Here is a 21,798-nt window from a genome sequence, read left to right on the forward strand (position 1 = left end):
AGATAGATGACTCCTGCTGAGTTAACGGTATTGAGAGCGACAGAGACACAAACACCCTCGTGATTAATGAGCAGGGGATGGGGAAGTCAATCTGAAAGCCAGGGCTGAGATATCAGCCCTATAAGAAATATGGGAAGAATTCACCCCTAATCTAATCTCACTGAATTCCACAAGTGTGTAAGACAAGGATCATTTGCTGCAGTTCCTTAGGTTGAGAATTTAACAGGAAACCCCCAAGGATGTGAGATGTTCTCCCAAATCCCATCATGCCTGTGCACGGAGGCTGGAGAGCAGCTGCCACAGCCTGAGCCATCTCATCTGGCTGGACAAGAGGTGATGCCCAGGCTGTGGTGCTGCCAGCAGCAGCATCCAGCAGCACCCAGCTCCAGGACAGGGAGCTGGAGCCAAGTCTGGCATCCTTGGCAGCCCCTGCCCTTTGCCAAGCCCAGCCCAAGCCAGCAGGGCTGGCAGAGGTTCCAGAGGGGATTCTGCTGCCTGGCTCTCTGCTGTGCTCCTGTGGCACACGCTCAGGGGCTGTTTACAGCAAGCAGGAAGATTTATTATAAATTTTGGCTCCCAGACTCTTGGAGCTGCCTCTTCCTCCAAGTTTGGGCTCTCCCCACTCCGTCTGGGATTACAGTGAGAGGAAGTTCAGAGAGCACAGGGCAATTAGATCCTTACAGGCACTCGCTCATATGGTTACAAACCCACAGCTGAGTCATCTCCTGGCCTGGAGGGGCAGCCAGGATTGGCTTTTGGATGGGGAATAGGGGGACACACCTAGCCTCACCTGCCCTTTTTGAGGAGCCCCCATTTGGAGGAAGTCAGATCAGGGGATCGTGCTCCCCACTGCTTGGAACAGGGAGAAAAGAGGGGAGTGGGAACAGGGGGACAGATGAAAATTACCTGTCCTGGACTGGGTCTCCATCCTTGGTCCTCTCTGGTCCTTGCAAGCCACCTGATGCCTCCCTGCTCCCACCCTGCTCACAGGACCTGGCTGTACCTTCTCCAGCACATTTTACCTGGGGGAACTGAAGCACAGGATGATGAAAGGACTTGTGTAAGTGATAGGGCTGGACTCACAGTACCTAGTTATTCTCCCTCCCTAAAGACTAGATGATCTCAAAACACAGCCATAAACCCCCAGCATCTCCTTGCAGATAAATGCCATGAATGACAGAGGTTCTGCAGTACCCAGAAGGGAGCACTCTATACTCCTGGCAGAGATAAGCCTTTATTACTTCCCAGTGTAGTTGCTGTAGGATATTTGGGCTTTGCCACCTCCATGCTCCATGTACCCCCTGATCTCCCCCAGCTCCACTGTACCTGCAGGCATGCTACATGTGTGCTCCAGACCAGCACAACCCCTCTGCACTGTCAGCATGGCATGACATGGAGCACAACTGTTGCCAGCATCAGCCCCTGTTGACTTGGGAGCCTGCCCAGGGTCTGGTTTCCCTGGAACAACACTGCTCACAAGCACTCAGCTGTGTGGGGTTATTGTTCTGCTCTCGTGCGCTGGCGAGCTGCCATTTATTGTGTGCAGGATCTCCCCTGCTTCTCCCACCATCGGGTCCAGGTTTATTTCCCCCTTTTCTAGGAGACCACTGATGTCAGCTAACTTGGCCTGAGCTCTTTGTCGTGTGAAAAGGGGAAACAAGGGCTTTCGGTTTCAATCTGTCCCTTGCTTGTCCTCTGAGGGAGGAACTGGCCTTCCCACAGTGTGTGCTCCCACGGGCGGGCGGTGACACCGTGACAGCTCTGCCACCATGTGCCAAAGCCACGTGCACGGAGTCAGGCCCAGTGCTGAGCTGCTCTGTGCTCTAGGAGGATGAGCTGCTCTTTGGGGGAAGATGAGATACTTGGGGTCAATCCCTGCCCTGCTGTGCTTCCTATTTGGCCATGAGCAGGTCACTTAATCCATCTGTGCCTCAGCCCCACGCTAGAGTAATGCCAGCCACTGTGGCCTTCTGTGGTGGAACCCCATGCAGGTGAGTTCCTGGGGGGCAGAGAGGCCTTCACGTGAGGTAGGGATTGGGCAGGAGGACATGGCACATGGCGCTGTCTGCTTCTGCCCCTCTGGAGACACTGGCAGAGGAGCCGTGCTGGGAGGGGGTACCCCCATTTGTGTCCGTGTTCTGGGCTGGCTTCTGCCTGTGTTTGCAGGGCAGGGAAATGACAAAAGCAGGGCAGCTGTGTGCTTTGGAGCATCCTGCTGCGGCTGCCCCGGTTCCCGGTGTGAAGCTGCCCAGCTCCTGCCCTGTCTCAGCTCCGCCCGGAGCAGACCCCACATCTCCGGGGAAGTGACCGAGCGACCTGGGGGGAACGGCCCGGCGGCCATCCCAGCGTCTCTGCTGCTCCCTGCTCCCGGGAAATAGCCGGCACAGAAGCTGCAGCCGCGGTGCAGGCAGCGCCCCGGGCCGCTGCCGGGATGCTGCGGTGGTGGCAGCGCTGCCGCCGGCGGAGCCCGTCCGGGGCCGGGGCGGCTGCCGGGCCCGGGGCTCCGCAGGGCTCCAGGGCTTGCGAGCCAGGCACCTTAGCCGGCAAAACAGGCGGTAATTCCCGAGCAGCCCGGCCAAGAGACTCTGAGAAGAAGCAGATAACGGGTCAGGCATCCTTCATCCTCATTAAAATACTTTCTCCGGCGGAGCCCCCCACGCCTGCCCAGCCTGTTCCAATTAGCGCAGCGGCCAGGAGCGCCGGGAGCGGGGCTCCCGCTGGTGAAAACAAAACACTGCCGAGCTTTCAAGTGTCGGGGGAGGCGGGTGGCCCCAGCTGGGACAGCCGGTGGCCCCGGGAGTGCGAGCAGCAGCCGTGTCGCTGGCTGGCAGTGGTGAAGTGGCTCATGAGCCAGGTCACCGAGCAGCAGAGCAGGTGTTTCATGGCCGGCTCCTGCCTGGAATGCGGAGATGTGGCCAAGCTAAAAGCACTCTGAGTGGTGCTGAGCATCCCCGTCCAATAGGTTTGGAGGAGGGAAGCAATAATCACAATGTGAATGAAGAAAATCAATGTCACAGATCCTGTGGGCTTGCTGCAGATAGCCTTGGCATCTTCGGGAAGCAATCGGTGCTGTCCTGGGAGTGCTGGGACAGGCTGCAGCCTGCCCAGGGAACAGGAATTCTTTTGCCACGGATGTCTCCCTGGAGATGGAGCTGTCCCTCACAGCCCTTGGGTCTCTGCTGGAATTCTTTGCAGGGGTCCCACCAGGACTCAGCCAAACCCACCACGTCTTTTCCAGAGGCCACCAAAGGAGCAGCAGCCTGTGACACTGGGTTCCAGCTGGTGACCCAGGGCTGGTGAGCTCTGTGTTGAAACTCCAGGTGTCACCCATGGAGGATTTACAGCCAGCCCATGCAAGGAGGAGAGGCAAACCTGCCCCTTGCTGGAGTCCATGCAGATCCCTGGCCTTGGAGCCCCTGTCAGCACATGTGGGATTCACCCAGGCTGAGCCTGGAAAATCTGAAGCCCAGAGAACAACTGCCATGTGGGGCAGGGCCCCCGAGCCTCCCCAGGGCTGTGCTGAGTGTCAGGCCATGTGGCAGACAGGTGACAAGAGTGGGTTTCAGCACTGGGGTATAAATGGCTCTGAGGAATTCAGTGCTGCCTCTGGGGACCCCCGAGGCTTTGGGGACCTGGCCTGGCAGCTCAGCAGGCAGTACACAGCCTCTTCTCTGCCTTACTTGGGTACTTTAACACAACATTAAAGCATGGCAAGCCCCCTCCAGTCATGAAGTGCCTCTTCTGAGAAGAGACTGCAGGGGTTGGGCCTGTTTAGTCTAGGGAGGAGAAGACTGAGAGGAATCCCATTAATGCATATAAATATCTCAGGGGTGGGTGCCAAGAGGATGGTGCCAGGCTCTTCAGTGGTGCTCAGCAACAGGATGAGGAGTAATGGCCATGAAGCAAAACACAAGAAGCTTCACCTCAACATAAGGAAGAACTTTACATAGAGGGTAACAGAATACTGGAACAGCTCCCCAAGAGTGTTGTGGAGTTTCCCTCTCTGATGACATTCCAAACCCACCTGGACTCATTCCTGTGTAACTTGGTCCAGGTGGCCCTGTCTTGACAGGGTGGGTGGACTGGATGATTTCCAGAGGTGTCTTCCAACCCCTACAATTATGTTATTCTGTGAAAGAAATTTAAGCTTCTCAATTGCACTCGAAGGCAAAATGTGAATTTAATATGCTGAGTCAGCCCAGAGTTTAATACACTTATCTACACTTGTTTCTCCTCTGTTTTATCTATGGAGGAACACAGTCCTCTATGAATTTGCCACTTCCCACTGGTGTCCCAGTGTGGTTTGCTGTTATGGTTTGATACTGGTATAATGTGCCAAGCAAATAAAGGCTGCACTGCACTCTAACTAAAACTAAAAAGAGCAAGTTTTTCTAAAATTTTACTTTTAACCCTTTGTGTTCTCAGAGGCATGTCTACTTTTAATTAGTCAATATCTAAATTGACTTCTTCTTTCCAAAAAAAATTCTTTTTCTATATTAAACCACAACATTTGCCCACTCCAGGAGCCCTGGGGTGGGCAACAGGACTGTGGCACTGCTCTGTGCTGGAAGCTGCCTGTGCTCTGGCAGCATTTTAGGTGAGAGCAGATGTGCAAGGTGCAATAAATGCTTTTTGTTTCCATTCAGCTTTCTCTGTACATTGGACTTGCTGCCTTCCTGGGTCTGGATGCCCTTGGGCTAAATTAGGAGGAGGAACAGTGGATGTCCCATACAAGCAGCACATTCAGGAACATCCAGAAGTCCTATAGGGACTGGAAGTAGGGGCTGCTGCAGCCTTCACTGTGCCCTGGGACAAGCCCACTGCTGGGCCACCTTCCCAGCCAGATGCCCAAGAGCCAGGCCAGGTCAGGCTTCACCTCTCAGTAGCAAGGGAAAGGTGGGGACTGAGCCAGCAGCCTCTCAAGAAAGGGATTAGCAGGATGTTAAGGGAAGCCAGCTCTTTATCCCTTCATAAACAGTTATTAATACCCTGGCCAGCCTCAGGCTTGGCAATTCCCCATTTGCTTTCAGAGGATGTGGTCCCAGCTGGAGCGTGCCTGCAGCTACTGTAACTTCAGGGGGACAAGCACTGTGCTGTGCTTTTGCTCTGAGGTGTCACCACAGGCAGCCAGGGCCCTCTGACAATGCCCAGACCCCTGGGCTGTCCCTGCCCCACTGCCATTGTCACCCAGTGCCCATGGGCGGGGAGCCCCCCGGCCGGCAGGGGTGACATCCCGAGGGTCTGCAGTGTGCCAGCAGCAGCTGGGTGCCTTTGTCCCCACCCGTGGTGCTTGGCACAGTGCAGCAGCGCTGCCTGGCAAGGAAGGGTGGTCTGGGGCTAAGTGCAGCCAGGGGATTGAATCTCAGGAGGTGGCAGTGGGGGGATGTCCCGGCTGGACAGGATCCTGCTGGCCCCTGGCTGTGTGATGGCAGAGATGGGGCTGAACCTGGAGCAGCCTCAGCCTTCTGCTGCTGCCCAGCAGTCCCTTATCCAACCCCTCCAAAAATCTCCTCCCTTCGACCTCTGCGGATCCGTGTGGGCACGTGTGACCTTGCTACTGAAGGTTTCGCTTAGACCCCGACGCTTCAAGGGCACGCCGTGATGTCCCAGTGCCACCCAAGCTCTGGCACTCGGTTTTGCGGTCCCAGCTTTGATGTCACGGAGCGGGACGGTCACGTCCTCCTCCCACAAATCACTCAGCACCACAGGCTCCCGCAGGGAGTGGCTCTGCCCCAGCCTGGCAGCTCGGGGGAAGGCAGGGAGGGCTCACCCATGTGTCTTTGTCCTTCCACTGGAGAAAGTCGACAGCTGCCTCTCCCTGCAGCTGCCGGGGAATCCATCATCCCGCAGGGATGGAGAGGGACAGCCCTGGGCTGAGCAGGGAGGGGGCAGGAGGTGATTTAGGAAGAGGGACAGCTGCGGGCAGGGCACGGGGCCAGCAGCTCCGGCTGTGCACGCTCCCCTCACGCGTGGCTCCGCATCCCCACGGCACGGAGCACGGGCAGGCACGCAGCTGCCCGCAGATGTGCGTGCGGGATGGGCACCCGGGCTGAGTCCCCTGCACCTCCTGCCCTGGCTTTGTCCCTCAGCTTCCTTGCCAGGGTGTGACTCTGTCCCAGCTCCCAAAACTGGCAGAGGGGGAACCACCCACACCAGGCTTATGCCGGGAGAGGCAGGACAGTCTCAGGAGCGTGGGGCTCACGTCTGGGAGCCAGGGCTTGGGTGCTTGGGAACTTTGGGAAGCACCAGCCCCATGGAGGGGGTCTTGGCTCCCTGAGGCTCCCCCCTCTCACGGCGATGTCTATCCCAGCGCTTCTGTCCCCTCGTGGGGTGATCCCTACGGATGGATGCTGACCAGGGGAGCAGTGCCTCTCCTCCCCCCGTCCCTCTCCCTTGAGGTCCCCCAGCTGTTGGGGAGCGGCATTTCGCCTCCTGCCGCTGGCCCTGGCAGCCCTGCGGTAACCGGAGAAGGCAGCAGGCTGCCGGTGCGTGGGGATTAGCCGGGACACAGCCGGGGCTGTGAAAGCAGCGCAGCGCACGGAGACCGCCGCTGGTCGTGCTGCGGGATCGCCGCGGAGCCGAGTTCAGCACGCCCTTCCCTCTCAGAGATCATCTACAGCCCCATAAACCCACTGCTAGCGCCCTTCCCCCTCTGAAATTTGGGCTGCTTTAAACTATTCACGGCATTGCAACACAAAGGGGATGTCAGGAGGAAATTGGTGCTTTCGCGGGGAAATTATTCCCTCCTGTACCCACGTCTCAAATAAAGGAGATTTGTCTTTTCTCTGGGCTGCTCGCTCTCTGGCAAGGCTTTCCAGGGGATTTGGTGAGACAGCCCAGAACCTCAGACCTGCTGGACTTCTGTTCTGTGGAGAACTCAAGGCAGCCCTACTGTAATTTAAAGGGAGCTTATAAAAATGAGGGAGAGTGACTTTCTACACAGCCAGATAGTGATAGATCAAGGGGGAAATGGTTTTCCTAAAAGAGGAGAGATTTAGATTAGATGTTAAGAAAAATTCTTTACTGTGAAGGTGGTGAGGCTCTGGCATGTGCTGCCCAGAGAAGCGGTGGCTTGTCCATTGTGGAAGTGTTCACAGCCAGGTTGGATGGGCTTGGAGTAACCTGACCCAGTGGGTGGCATCCCACATCTGGAACAAGATGATCTTTAAGTCCCTTCCAACCCAAACCATTCTGTGATTCTGTCACTTCTGCAGTACTCCAGTAGAAGGGGAGAGAGGGAGGGAGGGAGGGCACAGGGTAGCCACTGGGACCAGAGTACCTGGTGGACTGCTGGCAGCCTCAGCCCAGCACCATGGTGTCACCACCTGTGCCACCTATGCCTGGCACTCCTGGTGACTGCCAGGCCCCCAGAACAAGGCTGCCATCCCCCAAGTCCTCCCCTGCAGGTCCTGTGGTGCCTGGAGTATGAAATGTCAGCCCCCAGCCTCCCCTTCTCTTGGCAGCCCACCCTCATCAGCACTTCCCTCTCCAAACTGAGATGGAAAGAGCTGCAGCTCTGGACAGTTGATTATTTAAAGCTGTCGGGAGTGTTTAATTTAACCCTGGATTCATCATTCCCAGCTTGTTTCCATCCACCAGGCACCCGAGCTCCCCTCTCTGTGTGAGCTCTGCCGAGCCCTTCCCCTCCAGCAGATCTGTTTGCTGGTGCCCCCGCGCTGCCTGGCACAGCCAGGGATGTCCTTGTGCCAGGGGCTGCGGGCACAGGCAGCTCAGGGGGCTGTGCCAGGATTTTAGCCAGGTGTCAGGAGGTGGATGTGCTTCACCACTGCCTGGGCACGATGGGAGGGAGCCCCAAACACTCATGAAAGGAAGACACCCATAGGAAGTGTTCCTTACTGGAGGTTATCCTCTGGCAGTTTTTTTATTTCCTTATCTGCTGCAAACCCCTCGCTTTCCTATGCCTGTGCCCAGCTGTGCCAGGGCTCTGGGATCCTCCTGGGCATGGCTGTGGCTCCTGCTGCCATCAGCCCTTTTGGCATTCCCAGGGCAGGATACGGAGCGCTGGTACAGCCGAGCTGTTCACGGGAACGCATGCCTGGCCCTAAAGTTCACCGTGTGTGAACGTGTCCTGAGGCAGCAGCAGTGCCCTGCCTGCCATCTGCAGAATCCCAGCCTGTCCTGGCATCCCCTGGGTCGTGAAAGATTCCTCCGAGTCTGCCTTAGCCCAAAGTTAAGCCTAGCACAGACTCAGCTCCATTTATAGAAACCTTCAATTAGAGGACAGCATTTTCCCAAGCCCTGCAGCAACACAACGCACTTTGGAAAAGACAAAAAAAAAAAAAATTCTCTGTCAGATCCCAGCCCCGTCCTTGTGATGACCCTTGGGACAGCAGTGCTCGCTCAGGGCACGGCTGTGAGTGCACAGGGAGGCTCTGGGAGAGCTCTGCAGGTGCTGGGCTCTGAGATGCTGCTTGTCACTGCTGCTGCTGGGGACGTGTTTGTGGCAGCAAGGGCAGCATGTGGCTGATGGGTTCCTAACAGAGAACCCCACCTCTCCTCAATGCAGGAGCAGCCTGAACCTGGCTAAACCCATCATGCTTATGGGATGCTTTTTCCCCCCCCTAGGCAATGGTTGATGTGGAAAAGTGCCCAGGAAGGGCTGTCTGGGTGGAGAGAGCTGCCCCAAACTAGAGGGACAGAGCACAGCACAGCCACTGCCCTGAGGTCACATCCATGTCCCAGAGTGGTGCCAGGTCTCCTGGTAGAGGGGAAGGACCTGGAGCAGCAGCAGCATGTTGTGCTGACCAGAGTGAGATCCAGGCAGTAGTGAAGGCAGGGAAGGGGCAAGAAAGGAGCTGCACCCCATCCCAACCACAGTTTGCTGCTGGGAGAGAGAGAAAGCCCAACTCCACCAGCCCAAACCCTCCCTCCTAGGCAGAGCTGAGAACTCCTTCTTGTGCAAGGCAATTGGAAAGGCTTGGCTCCACCATCCCTCCCACATCCCATTGCTGGGATGGCAGGAATCCCCTGCTCCTTGTGCCAAGAGCCTCTGGGCAGGGATGAGCCAAAAAGCTCATTTTAAATCTTTCAGTCATGGGACTGGAAGAAGTTAATATGCAGCAATAGGGGGAGTTAGTCAGAGCTACCATGCAGGGACCAGGTTTTTTATTAAGTGGAGAAAAAGCATCTAAGTAGCCTGGATTAAGTGGTTAGAGCTGGCAGGCCAGCCCTGCTCCTGGCAGGGGCTGTGGGAGCTGCTGTGAGAGGCTGTGAACCCCTGTACACCTCCAAAGGGTGTGTGTGTGTGCGTTAAAGAGCCCTTCCAACCCACAGCACCCTGGAGCCAGCGGATGCTGGTGGCCTCAGAAAGCTCTGTGGTGACAAGGAATTTGCACAGATCCTAGCCAGAGATGTGTCATGCACACACGGAGCCACAGATGATATTGGGGAGATCACAGATATGGCATTTATGGATGGTGTTCCAAAACATAAATTCCTCTTTCAGTGAAAGGGATGAGATTTAACCCCAAGCTGAGAACAGATGAATATTAGGGATTATGCACCAGGCTCTGCCAAGCACTGGAGTCCGAGCAGATACTGAGCAGAGCATGCCCAAGCTCTGAGAGCCCACTGGAGGGTTGGAGGGTACCATGCCCTCACGTCAGCCACCTCCAGGATGCCCAAATCCCAGTTCTCCCAGGTACCACATGATGTGGGCACGCTGGCATCACCCTGCACACCTCCCCTAGGCAGGCTGGAATAGCTGCCCTGTGAACTCCCTGGGCATGGAATGTGCTGGAGCCCCCAGGGGGGTGGAAGGTAAGAGGGTCCCAGCCACAGCTGCCTTCCCAGTGCCCACACTGGCCCAGTGCCCACAGTGAAGCCTTTCCCCTTCTCTGCTTGCAGCCGGCGTTGGAGGTGGCGTCTCGGCGCTGGACCATGGTGCTGTGAGGGCGAGCAGACCCTGCCTCCTTCCCTGTGCCAGCATGTGGGCTGTCCCTGGCCACTGGCTGCCCCTGGCCACCCTCCTGCTCTGCCTGCTCCTGCAGCAGCTGGGCAGCAGCAGGGCATGGAAGCAGCACGCCCCACGCCTTCGCCTCACCTACAAAGGTAAGGGGCTCCTCGGGGTCTGCACCTTGCCTGGGAGGGCTGGGAGAGCATCCTCCAGGGAGCAAAAGGATGGTCAGGGCTTGGGGACACAGACAGCCATGTGGTCATGGCTGTAATCTCTCCACACTCTGGGCCCTCAGGATGTTTCAGGGGTGAAGACCCAAGCACAACCCCTGGGGATGCTGCACCAGTGCTGCTGCCATTGGAAAAAGAGGTTGAACAGAGAATGCCCTGCCCTGATCCAACAGAACCCTGGGACAGAGGGGATGTGTCCTCCTGCTCAGAGTCACTGGGGACCTCTCTTGGTGTGTCCTGGGCTGGGGCCGAACTGGGTACCACTGGGGAATGTCCCCTGCCTTCTGCTCACAGGGACACTGAGCCCCAGAACAGACTCACCAGCCTCTTCCTCTGCCCCCCACCACCACAGTCCTACCCCAGCTCAGCCCTTCTGCTTTTGATCCTCCTCTTCTGCCAGGAGAGACTGATTCCCTGTTCAGATCATCTCCCTGCTGTGCTTCTCCCTTCCTCCCCGCATCTGTCTCTCTGTTTGGATGATGAGTTCCTCAGGGGAGGCACAGTTTGCTCCTCTCAAGCCTGATGCAGGGGGGACTGCTTTGGTGACCTGACAATGCAGCAAGGGCAGACTGACAGGTAGCACAAAACACAGCCCAGAGAAGTGTGGAAAGGGAGTACCTACAGAAAATTTACAGGGGAATGGCCTGACCAACTAGAGCAGAACCCTGCCAGCTTGGCAGCTTCTCACCCTGCCATGAACCTGCAGCAAGGATGTGGCCAATTGAGCTGCTTTCAGCTTCTCCTATGTGGAAAACAGCATGAGCATGAGCTTTCATTGGAGGATGGCAGCTCAGCACATCCCCAGTGCTGCCCTGGATGTGACCATTGGGAGGGCTGGCCCAGCCCTCTCCACACCTGAGAGAGGGTGGAGCAGTTTTCCCATGGGCACGGCACTCCAGGCTCCAGGGCCATGCTCTTGGCCCACTCCATCACCCTGAGAAGCTGCTCTCCAGGCAGGGACAGATGCTCCCCTTTCGTGGCTGGAGAGGGCTGAACCTCCCAGGGTGCAGGATACCTGTGTGAGGAGATGGCCCTGCTGATAGCCCAGCTCAGCTCTGCCTTTCCTTGGAGCCAGAGGAGGCAGATGGGGCTGCTGGGGCAGCTGGAGGGAAAGGGGACTGCTGACTTCAGAGCCCCACAGGGTCCCGGAGCCAGGCATGCCAAAAGCCCTCACGCCTTGGGCAGAGGCAGAAGAGGAAGCTCCCAACATCAGGAGGGCTCAAGCACGAAGTGAACAATGGCGAAGGGATGTGACTCATGGACAGCACGGGGCAGGTTCAAGGACACAATGCCTTGAGAAGTTTAGGTTTAAAAACCCCTAGGAAAAAAAAATAAATAAAAGGAGGCGTTTGAGAGTCCATCCACGGGATCAGCCGCACCCACAGATCCCAGCATGGGGGTGGCGGGCAGAGCCCTCGGTGGGGCGCGGAAGACGTAAGCAGGGTCGGGAGAAGGAAATGACAGCAGCCAGGGCCGGAGAGCGCAGGAAGGATGGGGCACAGGGCACGGGGCCAGGAACAACAGCAGCGGCTCCCACCCTGCCGAGGAGCCGAGGAGGAGTTTATAACAGCACCCAGGGGCAGGTGGGCTCAGCTGGCTCAGCCCTGGCATGCCTGAGCCCGGCCTCTCCTTCCCCAGGCTGCGCTGCAGGGAAGGCACGGCACGGCTGCCGGCCTCTCCTGCGGGAATACCCCAGGAGCTGGCACCCAGCTCCTCTGCCAGCCTTTGATCTGCGGCCAGGCAGGACTCAGAGGCTGCCACCGCACAGCGAGTGCTCCGGAGCACGGGGAGGTCACGGGCCCTGGTTATCGCTCCCAGGGCTGCCCTGGCACGTTCCTTATAGCCAACAGCAGTGAGGGGCCAGAGCCCGATTTAGCACCAAGCTTGCCCTGGGCTTCAGGGATCTCCTCCGTGGGCTGCTGTGCCTGGTGAGGGGGAAGGGGAAAGGGCAGCCCTCCGGCACAGCCGGGCTGTGACCCCAGGAAGCTCAGGGTCACCCTGCACGGGGGATGCTGGGCTGAGGGGCAGGAGGAGATGATGGATGGGACAAGGCCATCCATAGCGGTCCCGGCAATAAAGACAAACACCGTGGCCTTGGGAGATAGCGAACACAAAGGAGAGGATGTTTCTCTGGGCTCACCCATAGATTTGGCCATGGCACGGCTGCTGCAGAGCCCCCCTGGCTCCCTGGCTCCAGTGTTGGGTTTGGATCTAATGACCTGAGGGTAAGAAGAGGCCGGTTTTGAGCAGCAGCTTTCTGGGTCTGGATCCCAGCACTCGATGTCCCCTTGGTGAGGGAGCAGAGCCATGGGGTCAGGCTCAGACCCTCCTGGTCATTAACCTGCCAGAGGGAGCAAAGGCAGGGCAGTGAGTCCTTCCAGGGTTTCTCCCACAAACTACCAGAGGCAGCAGAGAGGCTCTTCCATCGCCCTGCCTGACCTTGTCCTCACACAGGGCTGGTGCAGGTCAGACAGTGACCAGCAAGTGACATTACTAGGACCAGGCTTGTACCCATTCCTCTTAATTACACTCACGTACCGGATGAGCCTTTGCCCTCCCACCCCAGCCCCCCTCCCCAGAGCCCTGCCTGACATTTCCCCCGGATCAGGCAGGTCCTGGGAGCGTTGGCAGACACAGGAGGGTGAACGATGCACCGCACCCTGTTGGAGATCCAGCAGGGACAATGGCCCGCAGGAAGGGACAGGAATTCAGCTGTTAATCCCATTCAGCTGGTGGGAAATGGCTTGGAAGCCTTCTGCCCTGTATCTCTGGTGCCCAAAGGAGAGCCCTTGGGCATGCGAGGAAAGGCAGGGAGTGCAGCGGGGCTGTGAGGTTTTTGTGCAGCAGGAGGAGAGGCAGGAGCTCCCTGATGTGGTTTGGAGCTGCTGCTGGCAGAGGAGGATTTGTGTCCCCGCCGTAACCGGAGCTGCCCGGAGCAGGGGAGAGGGAAGCGCTAGCTGGGAGCCAGCCTGGCTGCTGGATCGGGACCCACGCCTGGCCCAGCAGGGACCAGCAAATGTCAGTGACGTCTCCAGCCCCAGGCTCTGGCCCCGCTTCCCCTCTGCCCTGGAAAAGGAGTGGAAGGAAGTGAGACAGGCCCCCGGGTCAGCCGGTTCCCTTTGGATGCAGCCGTGCCTGTGCCCACGTCCAACCCCACCTGCAGCCGGGGCCGCACGTCCGCCTGGCCGGCAGCGATTCCCCGACCACCTCCTTCCCTCTGCTCCTGACACACTGCCTCACTCCATGCGACTTCGGGCAGACTTTCAGCCCGGATCTCACAGGTTTCCCTGAGTTTCCAGCCACATTCAATCTCCATTCAGCCCCCATCCAGTGCAGCCCATCTCCATTTCCCCCTCCCATGGCCTCACCTTTGCCCGTTACCCTGCACTGCCCTCTATCCCCAGCCACGTCCTGTAACTTCTGGAGAGGGAAGAGATGTGTTATGACTTCTGGAAGCTCCAAGGACTGCCTCACTGCTGGTTTTCTCCGTCTTGACCCCTGGGAGCAGGGCTGGGGGGTGGCAGCTGCTTCGGTCCCATGTCGGTGCAGCCGCTGCTCCTGCTGTATGGGGGGGGGGCTCGCCCCAGAGACAGCCCCCAAACCTGGCACTGCACATCACGGACCAATACTGGCCCCAGGGATGTTGTTTCCGGAGTTTTAACCAACACAACAGCTTATTGTCCTCCTCACACACCCACATGGCCACAACTGTGCCAGAAGGGCCAGGCGAGCCACCCCGGCTGCTCTGGGAGGAGCCGCAGCCAGAGCAGCAGAGCCTCTCCCACCATCCTGTCTCTGCTCCCAAAGGAGTGCATTGGGTCATGGCACCCGTGGATCTTTCCCAGTCTAATGCTGAGTTTAGGCTGTGCCTCAGGACACAGAGTGGGAAATGAGGAGTGCTGGGCTGGGATGGCACTGGAGGCACAGATGGGGATTTCCCCTACGAGGGTCAGTCCCAGTTCATCCATCCTGCCTGACATGGGGTAGAGCCCAGCAGCCACTTTGCAGACTCAGAGGCTTAGGGGTGTGTGCAGAGGGTGTCCAGAGCAGGCTGTGCTGGCTCTGTTTCCATACAGCCTTTCCTTGGAGAGAGGCTTTGCCCCAGCAGCAGCAAAACCTTTTTTATGTAAACTCCCTTGATCTGAAGCCCGGGGAAAACACACCAGGAGTCACAGCAAGTGAGTCACCTCTCTGCTCCATCTTCTGCCCATGGTTTCAGGGTGGCTTTGGGGCTCCAGGAGCTCCTCTGGAAGGCAGGCTGGAAGCTGAGCACCCTGAGCTACTGGGGCTGAACCCCTGTCCTGCCCTGTGCCTGCAAACCAGCCCAGCCAGGGCAAGGTCAGCACAGTTCTGCTCTCTGCAGGAGTGATGTTTCCCCTCAGCTATGCACGTGGAGGAGGCTCCATGATGAGCTCAGGAGCACTAAGGGTGGTGGGTTTTGCCAAGGCAGTGGCAGGAATGTCGTGTACCCTTGGAGCAAGGATAGGTAACCAGAGCTGTCCCAGAGAGGGAGGCATGGGGCCTCTGGCTGCAGTTGTGTCATTCATGGATGGGTTTCTCTTTCTTCCACCTTGTTTGTGCTCCTCAGACCTGCTGAAATCCAACAGCTCTCGGCTGCTGCTGGCCTCAGGGGATGAGATGGATTTCCAGGCTCTCTTGGTGGATGAAGACAGAGCCTGGCTGATGGTGGGAGCAAAAAACCATATCTTCCTTCTCCACCTGGACCATCCCAGCAGAGAGCCTGAGAAGGTCAGTGCTGGGAGGATGGTGGCCCTGGCCAGGCTGGCCTCTTCCTCCTTGGGAGCCACTCCTTGTCCCAGCGCCAGGGCGTGGGGGTGGATGTGCTCTGAACTGGGCTGTTCTAACCTCACCAGGGACATTTACACCAGGATGTCTCAATCAGTGGGGTCAGCCCATCCCTGGTGGAGCTGAGCCCTGCTGGGAAGGGCTGGCGCCAGAGGGACAGGGTGGCTTGGCCAGGAGATGTGACCTGGGTGGACTGCAGGCAGTGCCCAGAGCCCTGCTGTCACACCTAGTCCCTGCTGCTGCTGCAAGAGCTCCAGCAGCAAGTCACTAATGTCATCCCAAGACATCCTGCTGGCTGGGTGTATGGCCAGAGCCCAACAAAAGAAAATCCCATTAAGGCACTGGAGCCTGGTGTTCCCACAGGCTGGGATCCAGGAGAGCCTGCCCACCGCCTGGGTGGGCCACGGCACGCCCAGGCCGTGTCCCCGTGCCAGGTTTGCTCTGAGTTGATTTGGCAGGCTGCCCACCGGGCGCTGGGGACTTAGGGGGGTGTCAGACCTGTGCCAGAGCAACCCCATGTCCTCACTGTGCACCCGAGCCTGGCAGCGCCTGCTGGCTGAGCCTGCTCCCACTGGTGCCACGGGAGGCTGAGGGAAGCAGGGGCTGCATCCGTGGGGTCTTTGTGTTTCAGATTTTCTGGCCAGCCCCCAGGGAGCAGGTTGAGCACTGCCAGCTGGCAGGGAAGAACGTGGAGGTAAAGTAGGGTTGGCAGCCCCCACCCATTGCCTTTGGCAGCTCAGCAATGATATTAAACAACCCCATCACCCTGAAATGGAGCCTGGGGGTCTGCCTGGAATGGCATTGTGGAGCCAGCCCGAGCCGAGCCCAGCTGAACAGCTGCCAGGACAGGGTCTGGCCAGGCTCCACACCCCCAGCAGTCACCACAGCTCAGCCCTGACAAAATCTCCCCTGTGCAGACGGAGTGTGCCAACTTCATCCGCCTCCTGCAGCCCTTCAACCAGAGCCACGTGTTCGCCTGTGGCACCGGCTCCTACCAGCCTGTCTGTGCCTTCATCCAGCTGGGAGCCCGGGGGAAGGTGAGGGACACCCTGGACTGACATAGCCCTGAGCAGAAAGTGACAAGAGACCCCTCTCCCTGGGAGCAGGGGGAGAGGGACCCCCAGAGCCTCGGGAGGGTGGCCAGTGTGGAACTATCCCTGGAATTCACATGGAGAGAGCAGCTCTGGCTTGGGGCTGTCAGGGTGTCCCAATGGGGATGGGACCCGGTTCTGGCATTCCCCGGGAGGAGCCCACTCGTCACAGACACACCAACCTCCTTCCCATCCTCTCCCCTCTTTCCTCCAAGTTCCAGCTTGTTCTCAGGCTCCCCCTGGGCTGACATGTCCCCCTTGGCTCTGGCAGGGTGCCAGGGCTCCCCGCATGCAGTTGGTGACCCACTCCTTGGAATCGGGGCGAGGACGATGCCCCTACAGCCCCCACGAACCCTTCACGGGACTCCTCATGGGTAAGAGGGAGTGAGGAGCAGAGGGGATGTTGGGAGGGGAGTGCTGGGAACAACCTCTGCTGGGAGGTACTGTTCCCACCCACACCCCCTGACCCTGCAGGTGGGGAGCTGTACTCGGGCACCTCCAGTGACTTCATGGGCAGCAGCGCTGCCTTCTTCCGGACCTGGGTGCACGGGGCCGAGCAGAGCTACATCCGCACGGAGCAGAACCAGGACCACTGGCTGCACGGTAGGGCCTCTCCTTCCAGCTGGGGAGAGGCTGGGGCCAGAGCTCTAATCTAGGCCCTCTCTCCTTTCTGGGGTGAAGCACTGATGAAGCCCTGGTGGACCCATGCTCCATGTTCTACAGCCTGAGCACTGGGAATGGTGTACTGCCTCCTGGGAAGCCAGGTCTCCATGGGCCTCTGTCCCCTCAGTGCCTCACACTGTTCCCAAGGGCTTTCAGAGCAGTACCCCAGGGTGGGGTCAGGATACAGGGCCACACTGTGCTGCTTCTTCCCCCTCAGAGCCCACGTTTGTTGGTGCCTATGCCATCCCTGATACCTACAACCCCCACGATGATAAAGTCTACATCTTCTTCCGTGAGACGGCCATGGACGCTGGGCATTGGGAGCAGCGGCACATCCACGCCAGGGTGGCCAGGGTCTGCAAGGTCAGTTTTCAAGGCCAACACCCTGTGGCCTGTTGTCCCACCAGGTGGGCTTTTACCTGCTTTGGACCAAGGAGCACCCCAATCAGAGGAATATGAAGGTGTCACTGCACACCTACCACAGGCAAAAAGCTCAGGGCTGGGAGTGTCCCTCTGTGGGAATGAGGAGGGCACAGCAGTGGAGGAGACTCAGAGAGGCTGGACTGATCCTGGCTCTTGGTGCCTGGCAGAACGATGTTGGAGGGAAGCGCAGCCTCATCAACCGCTGGAGCACGTTCCTGAAGGCCCGCCTGGTGTGTTCCATCCCCGGGCCCCAGGGCACTGAGACCCACTTCGACCAATTGGGTGAGTGCCCGGCCCTGGAATGCAGCTCCACCGTGGCTGCTCCCTCCAGCCCGCCCCCAGCATGCCCACCTGCACCCTGTGCCTCAGCTCCACCCCTCTCTTTGCAGAGGATGTTTTCCTCCTGCGCACCCGGGACCCCCAGAACCCCCTTGTCTTTGGGCTCTTCACAGTCTCCAGGTGAGCAGGACCCTCATGTGGGACAGGCCCTGTGTGGACTCACCAGCGCTGTCCCCAGGGAGCTCTGTGGGGAGAAGGCAGCACCACCACCCAGCTGGCTGAGGAAGGGCCACCAGCATTTCCCTGCCCTCCCTGCCGCTGGTTCACCCGCACATCGTTACGCACGCTTTTGGCATCGGCACAGCCAGCGATCCCCGGGCTGCACTGGCTGTGTCAAAGCGATTCCTGCCACCCCCGGGGAGCTGTGCGCGACTCCAGGGCTGGCAGGGGACAGCGTGGGCTCGAGGGGGGCGGCTGTGCATACACCTGGTCCCCGTGGAGCGGCCGGGCCACTGAGAGCCCTGTGCTTCCCCACAGCGGTGTCTTCAGTGGCTCTGCCGTCTGCATCTACTCCATGGCTGCCGTGAGAGCTGCCTTCAGCGGCCCCTTCGCGCACAAGGAGGGATTCGACTACCGCTGGGTGGAATACAAGGGCCGCGTCCCCTACCCCCGCCCCGGCACGGTAAGGGAATGGGGAGCAGCGGGAGGGGCGGTGGGACGCACCGGCCTGGCCCTAATGCAGCCCCTGTGTCACACAGTGCCCCAGCGAGACGTACGACCCCCTCCTGCAGTCCACCAAGGACTTCCCCGACGAGCTGATCAGCTTCATGCGCAGCCACCAGCTGATGTGGGAGCCCGTGTACCCGCAGGGCCGGCAGCCCGTGCTGCTCCGGGTCAACGTGCCGTACCGGCTGCGGCGGCTGCTGGTGCACCGGCTGGACGCGGAGAGCCGGGAATACGACGTGCTCTTCCTCGGCACAGGTGGGAGCTCACCCGGCTCTGGGAGCGCTGCCACCGCGGGGCAGCTTGCGTGGCACTCTGGTCCCGCCAGCCCGCGGGTGCTCCCAGCCCTGACAGATCCTCCGCCCGCTGCCTTCACAGATGACGGCAAAGTCCTGAAGGTGGCCCTGGCCGGCGGGGTGAGCCGCGGCCCCGAGGTGATCAGCCTGGAGGAGATCAGCGTCACTAAGGTACAGGCAGCCAGGGTGGCACCACGGGGCCTGAAGTGACAGGGTTGGACCACACAGCCACCCGTGGCCCTGACACCCTCCCTGCAGGCTCTGCAGGAAGTCACTGGCCGCTCTCGGGGAGGTTCTCACCTCACTGCTGGGGGCTCCCACCCACCCTGGGCAGCAGAAAAAGTCCGAGGGGCGCCAGTGGGACTGGAGCCAAGTCATCTTCCAGCTCCCCATTCAGTCCCTCAGGGGGCATGTGGGTTGCACTTTGGAGCCCACACTGAAATGGGAGGGCTGAGCTCAATTTGAAAGGAGGGCTGCCGGGCAGAGCTGTCCTGGGCTGCCCATGCCAAGAAGGGCCAGCCCAGGGCCCAGGCTCCTTGCATGGAGCAGGTGACCAGGGACCTGGCATCCTGTAATCCCTGGGGGCACAATCCTACTTGGTAGGCTGGGGCCCCCAGGAGGGACTGACGTGGCTGCAGCACCCTCTTGTTCCCCCTCCAGGTACCTTCTCCCATCCTGGACATGAAGTTATCACCAAAGCGGGTGAGTGTCCCTTCTGCTTCTCCCTAAAGCAGTCCGGGGACAGGGATAGAGGCCAGCTCATCCCAGCCCTCTGCCGGGTCCCTTGGCCCCAGGGGGCGCACATTAGGGAATGTGATCCTGCCAGGGCTTTAAGGGAACGGCAGGCTCTCTCTCGCACTCCTCCTGTCCCCCAGTGTCTCACCCAGCACGGGGCAGGGCTGTTCCCTGCCAGCCCCGGTCTCCAGCCGTGGGTGCTGACTGCTCCTGTCCCGCTTGCCCGAGCAGCAGGAGCTGTTTGTGAGCAGCACCCACGGGCTGCTCCAGCTCCCCCTGTACCGCTGCGAGCTCTACGGCAAAACCTGCACCGACTGCTGCCTGGCCAGGGATCCCTACTGCACCTGGGACGGCAAGACCTGCGCCCCACACCTGCTCACCGAGAAGAGGTGAGTGTGTGCCCGGGCCAGCCCTGCACGCCCCTGCGAGGAGATGCTGTTGGGAGCCGGGAAGGGCAAGCGGCAGACCTGGAGCTTTTCCCATCAGCCAGATCCCTACTGCCTCTCTGCCTGCCTGTCACCCACCCTTTCCTAGTCCCCCTTCTTGAGGCATTGCCGCGGGGGGATCCCACACCCTCTCTGCTCTCCCACAGGCGTGCCCGCTGCCAGGACGTGCTGAAATCTGACCCGCTCAGCCAGTGCCAGGACACGGCAGAGGGTGAGAGCCAGCTCCGGTGGGGGCAGCCAGACCAGGGAGCGCCATGCCCAGGAGGGCGGGCGGCACCGCGCAGGGAACGCAGCGCTCCCACCACGGGCTGGCTGCTCCGTGCTGCCCGCCCTCCCTCCGGTCACACAGCCCCGCTCAGGGCACGCACCCCTCCCCTGCACAGGGAGAGCCGCGGTGGAGAAGGTGGTTTTTGGGGTGGAGAAGAACTCGACCTTCCTCGAGTGCCTGGCGCGCTCCCCGCAGGTCACGATCCGCTGGCTGGTGCGGCGCGGCGAGGAGACAGCCCCGAGCGAGGTACGGGACAGGGCAGCAGGGACGAGGAGCAGGGCGGCTTTTATCCCCACGGACTGACCCACGAGCTCTGTCTTCGCCTCAGGTCAGGAACAACGGGCATTTCTTGGTGCTGGAGCAAGGGCTGCTGATCCGCCAGCTGTCGAGGGAGGACGTGGGCACCTACGAGTGCCAGGCGGTGGAACGCTCCTTCTCCCGGCTCCTCAGCCGGTACAGCCTCCGCGTCATCAGGCATGAGGCCACGGAGCTGCCGCCGTACAAACGGAGCAGGGCGGTTGAGCCGGGCGGGACCCACCAGAGCCCCCGGCCCCGGATTGACCTGCACCCGGGCTCCAAGGGCTTCCCGCGGGCCCTGGGGGCACCGGGCACCAGCCTGGACGCCTACTGCAACGCCCTGCGGCTGCAGGAGCGGCAGCGGCAGCGAGCCTGGCACAAGTGGCAGCACCCGTCCCCCGACAGCAAGAACGGCCGGGTGCGGAGGCACCCGCAGCGCCTGTGAGGGGCAGAGGGAGCCAGGGCTGCCCACAGCTCCCCCCGGCCTCTCCAGGGCCCTCCTCGCACGCCGGCTCCAGCTCCGGGACACCGCTCTCCTGCCCGTGCAGAACCGCCTCGCTGTTACTACCTCAACCCCCGCCAGCCCCGCGGCCTCTCCGCGCCCCACGGGGCACCGGGGCCAGGGCACGCAGCCCCCGCCGCCTCTCCGAGACTCACAGCTATTTACCTGCAGAATATTTATTTTCCTTGCTTTCCCCTGGCCTTGACTGATGACAGCAGCAGCAGTAATAAGCACAGAGGACAGGGAAGGGCAAGGGCCAGCTGTCCCAATGGTTCCCTGACTCCTGCAGCACGCAGCCCAAGCAGGGCCGGCCGTGTGATGCCTCCCTCTGCTCTGGAGGCAGCAGAATGTTCACCTGAGTGGCTGCCGAGGTGTGGATGGAGCCCAGGTGCTGCTGAAAGCAGCAGGACACAATTGCTGGCTGAGGCTGGGCTCCAGGTGTGCAGAGATGCTCATGCCCAGCCCAGCTCCAACCCACTTCAAATGACACCACTTTCCTTTTTTCATTTTGACATTTATTTTACTGGGAAAAAGAAAAAAAAAAAGAGAAGCAACAGGCAGTTATACCAACTTACAATTTATTATTTTTTTAAAAAATGACATGAAACACAAGTAAAAATAAATACATCATATAAACAACGAATTGTTCAAAGTCTCTGTTCTGGGAGATCAGGCGAGCACATCCCGTTCAACAGAGAGAAGAGGGAAGCACATGGTCATGCGTGGGGCCAACCAACAGACCCACCTGGCTAGTGATACTCTTTCCAACCACAACAAGACAGGCCACAAACTAAGGCGGTAGTAAAAAAAATAAAATAAAAGGAAAAGAAAAAAAAGAAAAACCCAAACCAACAGAAAACCCCAAATGAGACTCAGTGATGGATTCCTTCAGGCTCCCATGGACATGCCAGACTCCAGCTCCGAGCCAGGCACCATGAAGCAGCCGAGGCAGCGGTGGTGGTCCGGGAGGTGGCAGAGGTTGCTCTCCCTCACTTGCCCCATCGTCCCTTCACAGGGAGCATTTGCTCCAAGGTGCAAGGAGCCATCCCTCACTGTAATCTAGTTGGACTATGGTCCCTGTTCAACCTCTGCCCCCCACCCCAGCCCTCCCCCACCCGTGGTC

At 59.5% G+C, this 21,798-nt stretch overlaps 1 protein-coding gene across 1 annotated transcript; it reads left to right on the plus strand.

Moving 5' to 3' along the window:
• Positions 1 to 9,947: 9,947 nt before the first annotated feature.
• LOC110469952 (semaphorin-3D) lies at positions 9,948 to 21,314 on the plus strand. Its single transcript, XM_031505988.2, has 17 exons — positions 9,948 to 10,071; positions 14,735 to 14,895; positions 15,584 to 15,646; positions 15,870 to 15,989; positions 16,315 to 16,417; positions 16,518 to 16,646; positions 16,924 to 17,069; positions 17,297 to 17,411; positions 17,519 to 17,588; positions 17,946 to 18,090; positions 18,167 to 18,389; positions 18,510 to 18,598; positions 19,088 to 19,129; positions 19,394 to 19,551; positions 19,755 to 19,819; positions 19,992 to 20,122; positions 20,205 to 21,314. The coding sequence occupies exons 1-17, from the start codon at positions 9,948 to 9,950 to the stop codon at positions 20,616 to 20,618; spliced, it is 2,298 nt and encodes a 765-aa protein (XP_031361848.1). The 3' UTR covers positions 20,619 to 21,314.
• Positions 21,315 to 21,798: the final 484 nt, after the last annotated feature.

This window comes from Lonchura striata, chromosome 12, assembly GCF_046129695.1.
Source record: "Lonchura striata isolate bLonStr1 chromosome 12, bLonStr1.mat, whole genome shotgun sequence".
Taxonomy (NCBI): Eukaryota; Metazoa; Chordata; class Aves; order Passeriformes; family Estrildidae; genus Lonchura; species Lonchura striata.

Bases quoted from the DNA above. Each gene is read 5' to 3' on its own strand.
- LOC110469952 (XM_031505988.2), top strand. From the start codon at position 9,948: ATGTGGGCTGTCCCTGGCCACTGGCTGCCCCTGGCCACCCTCCTGCTC. The intron at 16,647-16,923 runs GTAGGGCCTCTC...CTTCCCCCTCAG, and splicing joins CCAGGACCACTGGCTGCACG to AGCCCACGTTTGTTGGTGCC. The intron at 18,390-18,509 runs GTGGGAGCTCAC...CTGCCTTCACAG, and splicing joins CGTGCTCTTCCTCGGCACAG to ATGACGGCAAAGTCCTGAAG.